This window comes from Silurus meridionalis, chromosome 7 (assembly GCF_014805685.1).
Source record: "Silurus meridionalis isolate SWU-2019-XX chromosome 7, ASM1480568v1, whole genome shotgun sequence".
NCBI classification, from domain to species: domain Eukaryota; kingdom Metazoa; phylum Chordata; class Actinopteri; order Siluriformes; family Siluridae; genus Silurus; species Silurus meridionalis.
In genome coordinates, this window is record NC_060890.1 from 13,516,561 (window position 1) to 13,527,643 (window position 11,083).

Genomic DNA, 11,083 nt, shown 5'->3' on the forward strand with positions numbered 1-11,083 from the left:
GTCATTTCCACTCAGCAGTTGTTTCAGACCAGATTTGGTAAGTTTAATACAAAAGAGGAATCAGCAAACTTTGAAAGGGGGGAGGGGGGCTTTTACCCCCTCTTATGTGCAGCATCCACCTATGCTTTGGGACCTTGGCTGTCTTAGGATGGTCACTTTTACCTGCAAGAGAGATTGAGCAAGTTAAGCTCACTTCCTGTAACGAGAGGAAAAATACTTCTGTAATCTGACATGCACTCTTGCCTGGTCTTTAGTAAGCTTCCTCAGATAAGTTTGCAACGCCACCAGACTGTCTGTACGCAGGTCATTAATAGCCAGAATTTGGTCACCTTCTTGGAACAAACCAGAGAACTGTGTATGACTCCAGCTGGACACACTGTTGAAGAGCAACATGGAATAATCATCTGAGATTCTCAAATTTATGCATCATAGTCAAGATGAATAAATGTGCCATTAATATTTTCAAAACTTTTAACAAGTTGTGTACCGTATCTTGCCCGCTTTCTCTGAGAAGACCACACTGTTTCTCAGCTCGTCATGACTAATGCAAATTTCCTTTACAGGAGTAAATGGAATTTCACTGAGGAATGCACATTTATAATTAACCAGCTGTTAGTCATTTTGATCATTTTTATTCATTTTATACTGCTCTGGTAAATTCAGAGGCATACTTTGTTTCCTTTTTTCATCATCTTAAAATTTGCTTACCTTTTATGTAAAATTTGCCTGTTTGGAGCAGTGGCGTCGTCATTGTTGATCGGAAGGAATGTGTTCTCCGAAACACTATTTCCTTTCAGACTGCAAAGCAAAACAAATTTGGCATCATTACTGTTTAGGCTGTTGTTTATTTGTGAATGCTATGAGGAAAGAAGTCAACGTCAGTTATATAATAACAAATTGTTCAAAATTAGTACAAGAGACTACACCGGAGTCTTCAGTCCAGATTATAATGAATCATTTTTAAGGGGTTAAGTGGGATTTAGGAGATAGAGAAGCCCTACTCAATGTTTTCATTTGTAGCTCAAGATTGATTGATTTAAAACTTACTTTTTTAATACATACAGTCTGCTTATAATAATAATGATAATGGTGTTCATACTAAACCACATTTCAACCCATGTTGTATACAGTTATGAAAGCGGAATGATTGCATATCCCACTGTCTGGTGACATTCTATACAGAATGGGTTCCATTATTCTTGGTTCTTCTCAAGGTTTCTTTCTTGTGTCATCTTAGGGAGATTTTCTTACCAATTTTGACTTTTGCTCTCCTTTATTAGGGATTTATAGGTTTCAGCTGTTTTGTGACTCTGTCTATTATTTGTCTAAGCTCTATATAAATCAAATGGAACTGAACAGAACTTATATAACCAGTAATCAAAGAGCTTAGTAGTCCTTGCCAATTTTCAAGGCTTAATAAAAATTTGACATGTGGCATGTCATCAAACCATGCTATTAAAACATTGACTTATCAAAACATAAGTGAAATTCATTTTCAAATCATTGATTACCCAGATGTGACCTAGAGGTAATCAGTCCTCTAAAGGGTTAAATGGTTCCTCTCTCACCTATCCCACAAGTTGACAATATGCACTGTTTATGCAAACAACTCATCATGCCCAAAGTATGAGGATGCAAGTGCAGTGCCCAGTTTCTGTCATTGAATACTTTTAGACTTGTTGGACAGGTTCGATCAACTACAGGTACACAACCAGCAAGGATTTAGCTAAGATGTCCCCTGTTAAACAAGCATGAATTCATAACAAGAAGAGCTTAAGAAAAAGTAAAAGCTCTCAAATAACTGAATAAAATGCATTGGATTTCACTATTCACTGGAACAGTGAATACAATACTGACTTAATAACAAAGTATTGTCAAACATTCTAATGAATCCTAAAATATCCCGAAAACATTGCCCTTACATTGATTTAGGAAACGAGACACCTTCATGAGACTGGGTCTGCCTCAGTATCCCTTTCCTGTGCATGGGCAAGAAAAAGCAAATATATATCAATTCAGGTTCATGTTAAATGCACATTTATATAGATGATATATTGTTATAAGTATTGGTTAAAAGGAGAAACCTTTTATATTGTTTTTAAACAACAGCATTGGTTGATCATCATATCACTTAATTGTCTTCATACAAGGTATACAGTATACTCTATTTCCAACTGATAATCGTTTCTATATTAACAACTTGTGCAATGACTTAGCAGAAGCTATATACAGTACTATAACAGTACACCCCACTGTGTTTTAATTTCTATGTAATGCTTGTTTTTATAAAAATGTATTACAATATTTTTCTTATTCACAAAAAGATGAACAGAAAGGGAAGGAAAGGAACTTACACATTTTCCATGTGCATGTAGATGCTGGAGTCCTCTTTCGTTTCACATTCTTTGTCTACCTTTATTTCATCGTCCTCATCTTCATCCGTGTCCAGAGACTGCAATGAAAATGGCAATGATTTTGTGAATGTATGTAATTATTGTAGGTATTAGTGTGTTTGTGTAAGTGAATAACTTACTTGTGATGGTTTCATCTGGAATTTTTTTGGATAATCATAGTGACCAGTATGACAGTATTGAGAGTTGAAGGACTCAGGAGCTGACTGTCTGACTGCAATCAGTTCAGTTTCTTTCTGAAAAGCAACATGTTTATCAGAAAATGCAAATAAGGCACTCAGATAGACGAGTTTAAGTCTATCTAATAAACTCTGCCCAGATTGACAAGATGACTTCAAGCTATGTACAACTGGAGTTAATGTCTATAACATAAGCTTTATTAGATACAGTATAATACTTGATCTATTTATAATAAATGTGTTGTCTTGGTATTTGTCCATAACTGTACCCAAAGCTGATCTCTGTTGAGTGTATTAAAACAGACTGTCCTGAGATCACTAAGCTAATAGTTGTGAGAATCATTGATAAGAAAGTTCTAGAAATTTGGCCCAATCATAAATATCAACGTGTATATTTGATATATTAATTATCAGCTGTATATATCCAATGCTTTTTGATGTCTGTTTCAAGCATTAGTACACTCCTTTGAGTAGTGTGCAGTGTCTCACCTGTTCCTGTTCTTCAGACAAATTTTGATCATGCCAAGTCACACTTAGAGGTTCAGACATTGACCTTGTTGGTTTTGTTAGTGGTACCTCTCTGTCAGGCTGTATGAAGATTTGTGTATTCAAAGCCTTAAATATTGCATCAAACCATTCGTCCATCTCAGTGCTGTAGAAGGTATTGAGAAAATGTAACATTTTGATTTAATGTACTGTACTTGTATTTTTTAAGTATTCACATCTGAACTCTAGCAGTTTAAACTCGTACAGTTTTTGACTCAAAAACATTGTATTTTTTTAAGCAGAACATTTTATGTTTAAGAATAACAGCTTTACATTTGTCTTTTTTACATACCCAAATGTAATGAGATTTTAATGTGGTCTATGTATTACTGCTATGAATCATGACTAACCTGTTTTCACCAATGAGGAAATATTCTCTCGCTGCCACCTTCATATAAAGAACACAAGTTGCAGAGCATTTGAAGTTCTTCTGTATCCACAACCAAATAGATTCTGATTTCATTTGCCGGAAAATCAATGTGATCCTGATGGCAAAAGACACATTGAGAACTTGGAATGCTAATGGAAAGATCAGATTTTTTTTGCTGTTGTTGTTGTTGTAATGAATGTTATTTACATGGAATGTGGCATATATTCATGAAATGTCACACAAAAATTGATTACTATTCAAAAATATGATTTGATTGCTTTAAACTGTTGTTTTTATACAGTATCATAGTGTCAGTGTTTTTTTTTATTGTAAAATATCTCATATTTAACCAAATTAAATAAAACCCGTCTGCATGAATTTTAGGATTTAAGCAGGTTTATGTGCACGGTAATTAAAAAGCACTATATCTTTTCAAATTTATGATGATAAAATATGCGTTTTACATTTATAGAATTCATAATAAGTTGGATTTGAATGTATTAGAAAAACAATTAAAAACTAAATAATTAATTATACGTCTATTAATAACATAAAATACATTAAATTAGAATTGCATAAAATTACATCAAATTTATATTGCTTTTGTCATGATTGCAAAATTATATGCATCTTCACTTATATTTGTTATTAGATTTTCAAACTAAAAGGTAAAAACACTGATAAGAACGGCATTCAAAAAAGAAAAGAAAAAAAGGAAAGTCAAAGAATTATGACTCAAGCTCACTGCAGTTCAACGTTTAGTTTTAATGAACCTGCAGAAATACTGTAACTAATCCAGCATTTACTTTGGAATAAAGAAATATACAGCTTTTAACAATCATGTTTGAGAAATGATAATTTATTCATACATACTGATAAATGTTGATTGTTCCCATAGGCTTCTCTCTTTTATTTTCATCCTTGAAGAACTTGAGCTCATATTTATTTTCAGGGTTTTTGCTGAGAACAAAGTATCTTCGTTTCCATGATTTCTGCAGATGTTCCCAAAAAAGAAAGAAATCACAAAAAAAGTTGTAACAAAAAATATATTTTTTTTTTAATGTCTTAATTATATTTAGCCGTATTTTTTTATATGAAACATACCACGGATTTCATTAGATGCTCAGAGGGTGACTTGTACATGTAGCCAGAACGCACCTCTTCTATGTTTGCAGGTACTTGGTAAAACCTGGCATTGTGATTTCCTAGATAGAAGTATAAATTAAATAAATAATTATTATAAATATACATAAAAAAATGCAAATTTTTTCTTCAATTGATGTTTAGTTCAGAATTCAACTGTGAGGCAAACTTACCTAAACCTTGGAGCCTGCTGAACATTTGAATGCTGTACTAATCTTTGCTAAAAAGAAATTCACACCTGTTATTTCATATGTGATGATACATCACAGTGCTATTACAACATTCAAATAATTTTTTTTTTTACATTTATTGTTCATTGTGACTAATACAAAGTGAAGGCTAATAAAACGTTTTTACACAGGGAAATTCTGAATGACCTTACTATCTCTTAAATTATTATTTAAGTCTACTTCCATTTGTATTATAAATAGAAGACAAAAGGACATTGACCAAGGTCTGGGTGATTTAATAATCACATGGCTTAATAATAATAACAATGCATAATTTAATAATGAACACAGATAGCCTCAAATTGTGTGCAGTCTTTTTCTTTGAACAAAATTCCACACAATACTAAAACTTGGTAAAAAACCTGGATACATTTAACTGTTATATACCTTACACTGATGACATAAGTGTTAATGCAGCACATTTTAACTTAAAATGTTTACAATTTTGTAATCTAATGCACTTTTCTAATCAGTAGAGGCTTTATTTTGAAAAACATGCATAATCAGTCAGCAGTTACAGGATCAGATCTATTTTTAAGCATGAGTAATCAGCACTAAAACTGAAATAGTGTCAGTTGGTTCCAGAAAAAAAACTTGTCTGAAAAACTGATGAAATGTGAAAGAAATATAATATATTAACAATATAATTCTACTCTTACTACTACTACTACTACTATGCAGCAGGTGATTCCTAGTACTTTAAGCTGAAAATTTTGGTCATGCTGTGTCATACTTTTTTTTTTTAATAGTAAGATAAACATTTTTCTACCAGAAGGTTACAATCAGTAACTTTTTGCAAGCATGTTTTACCTGAAGCAGAAATTATTGGAAGGTCCTCTCCACCATTCAGAGCACATTCATCTAACTACTACTTCTCTACTACTTCATTACACTACCCAAGGTTGAACAATTTGATCAGTCAGCTTGTGACAATTACTGGGTGGGGCTTCAGTCTTCAATTCATGCTGAATGTATGCAACTTATTTTTGTTTTTAGATCTAGAAAAACATTTCTGCTTTCAGTTTCCTTCTAGCTGGTTTTTGATTGGGTACACATGTATTAATAGGCTCTTAAATAATTGCCAGAAGGAAGCTAGATACTAAAACCAAACCAAATTAACAAGTGTGTCAAGTAGTCCAAATATTTTATCTTTTGTGAATTAAAACAGGGAAATTTCAGCATGAGAAAAGATGTTGTAAATTACTCTGCATATACTTATAAATCTATATTATAGATTACAGATGAATTATATATAATAGATTGTGGCTATTATAGTCAGGCATAGCTAAATATACTTGTATAATTACATATATAATTTCTTATTTGTATGTAGACCAATAAAATCAGGACATAATAAAAAGGAAGTAAAAATGGCATTCTGAGTGATGCTTACCTTACATTTCTTTGTCATACTTCCTTAATTCCTACCTCCTAGCTCTGCTGCATTGTACTGCGTTGTTTTCTTTTTCTAACCTTTTTTTTTTGTCCTGTGTAGTTTTGACCTTTATAGATTTTGGAACTCAATTAAGAATTTGAAACAAGAACCCTCACTGATAGTGTGGTCCACCCTGCTGTGGGTTATTTCCAAGAACTGTTCTGTTCAAAATGTGCTGGCAAGAGCACAAATATGTAAAAAAAAAAAAAAAACATCAACAACAAAAAAGGATTGTCACACTTACGCTGCATGTTATGAGCCATTGTTAAACACCAGTTTAAAAAATGTTAGGTAAAATGGAGCATTTTTTTGCAAAAAAAATAAATAAAATTATATATATATATATATATATATATATATATATATATATATATATATATATATATATATATATATATATAAAATGCATTTTGCAGAAATTAACAAGCTAAAAATGTGTAAGCAGTTAGTGTGACCAGTTATTTTAAAGAAAAATAAATCTGATATGTATTGATGCATTTGTCAGTAATTAAGAAAGGTGGTCTAAAAGCCAGAGTAGTTTTACTGGCCAGACAAAGCTGTACTTTTGTAGTATAAATAGGGTATAATCAGTTGTGGATCAGATGGTCCATTGGTAATACATTAGGATGTCTTAATAATACATTGAGATTAATGGGCAATTACTACACAGTAAGACAAATTACATAAGGCTATCATTTCAGATGCAGACAATGAGACCAATGAAAATGAGACAATCAATCACAACAAACAAGATTTTAATAAATAGAATGTATGCATGACAATATTGATCTAATCCTAATTGTTGCTTATGTTATGTTGAATTATTAATGTCATATGCATAATGTAGAAAATGAAATAAATACATATTGGATGTTTCATAGTCATACACCACCAAAAGAGACTTAAAGGTTCTCCCAAAAATATTTGGTTCATGATTTGCTTTTTTTATTACTGACAATGTTAATATTGCTGTTACCATTTAGCCAAAAACTTAGTGACATAAATACCATTGTCAAATTGGTTCCAAACGTGCACAAATATGGGAATCTTCTGGGATTTTTTTTTCTTTTACTTCACCTTAATGAATAAATCAACAGCAGAATGCAGGAAGTGAGAAATATGAGCATATTTTATTGTTTGTGTGTACAGGAATACCATATTTTAACTAAAACAAGCAATCAAGCTAACTAAATAATTACTAACTAACTAATAACCTTGCACCACATAGCTTTGTCCCCCTCCCAAAAAGAGTTTTATTTTGGTTACAGCATTCATAATTTAAATAATTATACACAATTATTATGGATGTTAATTATTGGCAACGTCAGTGGAAGTTCCAGAAAAAGAGTAAGACAAATGTGTGTACAGTCTGAACTTGCATTTAATCTCCACCCAATCCTCTATAACACACAGTATGTCAACACAGTATATCATGTAATGGTATTATACTATTAAACTTATAATAATTAAAAGGGAAGAACAAATACAGTTGCTCTGTTTTTAGTAAATTTGGAGGGGCACTTATGTCTGAGATTTTCCCAGTTTTCCTAAATCGCAAGTGTATTTTCATTTGCACATATTTGCCTCCATGACCATTATATTGTACAACATAGTGGAAAGAAAAAAAAAATAACAGGATCAAGCATTCTGTGTGGACAATGGTTCATTGCATCATATAAGGCACTGAACCACCTAAATTTTTGAATTCAAGAGAGAAATTCTGTGCATTAAATCAGATTATACATTTAAACAACAATTAAAAAACATTATAGACCTAAGCATTTACACTTAAATTTACAGCATTTGACAACCTTACAGTTATTTATTTACATTGAGTCTTCATAGCCTATATAAAGCATATAACTGTCTGACAATTATTTATACAACTAAGGTAAGTTACAACTAAACAAAGTTACACCTTAAAAAGGTAGTGCTCAGATTTGATCTCAAAACCTTTCATTTAGAAGTTCCAAATCTTAACTTCTAATGCTAACACTTTCCCTACATTGCCTCCTTATCAATCAAGCTAGCAGATATTTCTGCCCTTATGTAACAAAATCATTTGAATACTGAAGACTTCAGAATGCCATTCATTGATCTTAACCTGTCACACAGATTGTATAATATAGCCATTTGGAAAATAAATATTTGACTAATAAATAAATAATAAAAAATATTAACCCAATACCCGCTCAATGTAAATTGAATTCATCTGAATTGAAGTTACATATTTGTAAAAACCTTTACACATTTTTCTTTGATTAAAATCAAGGAAAATCAAGGAAAATGTTTTTGCTTGCTTGGCACATCCGTGGTATCCTCAATTAAAAAAATAATCCCTGACAGCCACTTTTATAAAAGGAACACAGGATAATTTTCATTGATCCATTTCCACATAGACTGGCTCTCAGGATTCTGAAACATCAATGAGACCCTAATAGAAAATTATTGTTCAATAATCATTTACACTTAAATAGCTGTAACTTGTTATTGAAATTTGTGAAAGGAAAGCTGTTTATACTAAGACAGATCAATGATTCCAATTGGTGCACTCTTTTTCATTTCTTCACATTTAAAATATTTAAGATGGAAAGTAGGAGTTGCTTCAGAAACACAAAATATATCTCAGCTTCCATGATTTCTGCAATGTAAGCAGATAAAGGAAAAGGAATATTATTTGATACAGTTGAATAGATTTTGTAAGAACATAATTCGTTTTTCATAATTAATTTTCTCCACCTACATTATAAGAAACACAACATACTTACAGTGAGGAAAATAAGTATTTGAACACCCTGCTATTTTGCAAGTTCTCCCACTTAGAAATCATGGAGGGGTCTAAAATTGTCATCGTAGGTGCATGTCCACTGTGAGAGACATAATCTAAAAAAAAAACCCAGAAATCACAATATATGATTTCTAAACTATTTATTTGTATGATACAGCTGCAAATAAGTATTTGAACACCTGTCTATCAGATAGAATTCTGACCCTCAAAGACCTGTTAGTCTGCCTTTAAAATGTCCACCTCCACTACATTTGTTATCCTAAATTAGATGCACCTGTTTGAGGTCGTTAGCTGCATAAAGACACCTGTCCACCCCATACAATCTGTAAGAATCCAACTACTAACATGGCCAAGACCAAAGAGCTGTCCAAAGACACTAGAGACAAAATTGTACACCTCCACAAGGCTGGAAAGGGCTACAGGGAAATTGCCAAGCAGCTGGGTGAAAAAAGGTCCACTGTTGGAGCAATCATTAGAAAATGGAAGAAGCTAAACATGACTTTCAATCTCCCTCGGACTGGGGCTCCATGCAAGATCTCAACTCGTGGGGTCTCAATGATCCTAAGAAAGGTGAGAAATCAGCCCAGAACTACACGGGAGGAGCTGGTCAATGACCTGAAAAGAGCTGGGACCACCATTTCCAAGGTTACTGTTGGTAATACACTAAGACGTCATGGTTTGAAATCATGCATGGCACGGAAGGTTCCCCTGCTTAAACCAGCACATGTCCAGGCACGTCTTCAGTTTGCCACTGACCATTTGGATGATCCAGAGGAGTCATGGGAGAAAGTCATGTGGTCAGATGAGACCAAAATAGAACTTTTGGGTCATAATTCCAATGAGTACCATCCCAGGATTACCATCCCTACTGTGAAGCATGGGGGTGGTAGCATCATGCTTTGGGGGTGTTTTTCTGCACATGGGACATGGCGACTGCACTGCCGAAGCACACAGCCAGGATAACCAAGGAGTGGCTCTGTAAGAAGCATATCAAGGTTCTGGCGTGGCCTAGCCAGTCTCCAGACCTAAACCCAATAGAGAATCTTTGGAGGGAGCTCAAACTCCGTGTTTCTCAGCGACAGGCCAGAAACCTGACTGATCTAGAGAAGATCTGTGTGGAGGAGTGGGCCAAAATCCCTCCTGCAGTGTGTGCAAACCTGGTGAAAAACTACAGGAAACGTTTGACCTCTGTAATTGCAAACAAAGGCTACTGTACCAAATATTAACATTGACTTTCTCAGGTGTTCAAATACTTATTTGCAGCTGTATCATACAAATAAATAGTTAAAAAATCATACATTGTGATTTCTGGATTTTTTTTTAGATTATATCTCTCACAGTGGACATGCAATTACGATGACAATTTCAGACCCCTCCATGATTTCTAAGTGGGAGAACTTGCAAAATAGCAGGGTGTTTAAATACTTATTTTCCTCACTGTATATATTTTGCTAAAGACAATTAATGCAGCATTTCAGCACTTTCCTGAGCTGAAAATGATTTAAAGGCACAACAAATTCATCTTGTCTATACATTTTATACTTACTCAATGACATTTTGAAGTTTTGTAGAACCATACAGAGATTTTAAGCTTTCACAAAAAAACAAAAACAAAAAAACAAAAAAAAAGCCTGTACATTATCTGATTCAATCTGCCAACACTGTTAAAGCAATATCACCACAGGACATTTTACAGAGCCATCCTTCCTTGTTTTTTTCTCTTATCCAGTACTATGCTATGAGCTGATTTAGTACTTTCCATACAGGAATTGCAACACATTAGTGTTACACACAGAAATGAAACAGTGAGGGAACCAGTAGTGTAAACATTTGCCTATTTTGATAGGTAATTGACCCCTCACCTTTTAAATGAACCCCTGCCCTAATTTCAAGACATCTTATGAGTGTTCTGTTGGCAGTCAGAAAGCCATAAAACTTGTGGAGCACATCAGGTCAGCAGTTGTGCAATTTGATCTTACTT

General features: G+C 33.2%; 1 protein-coding gene across 2 annotated transcripts; it reads right to left on the bottom strand.

Annotated features, from left to right (window-relative positions):
• Positions 1–96: 96 nt before the first annotated feature.
• Positions 97–6,315, bottom strand: LOC124388697 (pleckstrin homology domain-containing family S member 1-like). 2 transcript variants are annotated; one of them, XM_046853627.1, is made up of 13 exons: positions 6,273–6,315; positions 4,823–4,869; positions 4,611–4,711; positions 4,380–4,498; positions 3,487–3,621; positions 3,080–3,242; positions 2,534–2,647; positions 2,355–2,452; positions 1,923–1,979; positions 709–798; positions 488–580; positions 244–376; positions 97–162 (listed from the first exon to the last, which is right to left on the bottom strand). In XM_046853627.1, exons 2-13 carry the CDS (start codon positions 4,845–4,847, stop codon positions 103–105), a joined length of 1,188 nt encoding a protein of 395 aa, XP_046709583.1. In that variant the 5' UTR covers positions 4,848–4,869; positions 6,273–6,315; the 3' UTR covers positions 97–102. The 2 variants fall into 2 exon arrangements, with proteins under 2 accessions (XP_046709583.1, XP_046709582.1); XM_046853626.1 differs by lacking the exon at positions 6,273–6,315 and adding an exon at positions 5,690–5,765.
• Between the last annotated feature and the right edge of the window lie 4,768 nt (positions 6,316–11,083).

Coding starts and splice junctions, on each gene's coding strand:
- LOC124388697 (XM_046853627.1), bottom strand. CDS start 4,847: ATGTTCAGCAGGCTCCAAGGTTTAG. Junction 4,499..4,610: donor AGCATCTAATGAAATCCGTG/GTATGTTTCATA, acceptor GAACATCTGCAG/AAATCATGGAAACGAAGATA. Junction 581..708: donor AGGCAAATTTTACATAAAAG/GTAAGCAAATTT, acceptor TGCATTCCTCAG/TGAAATTCCATTTACTCCTG.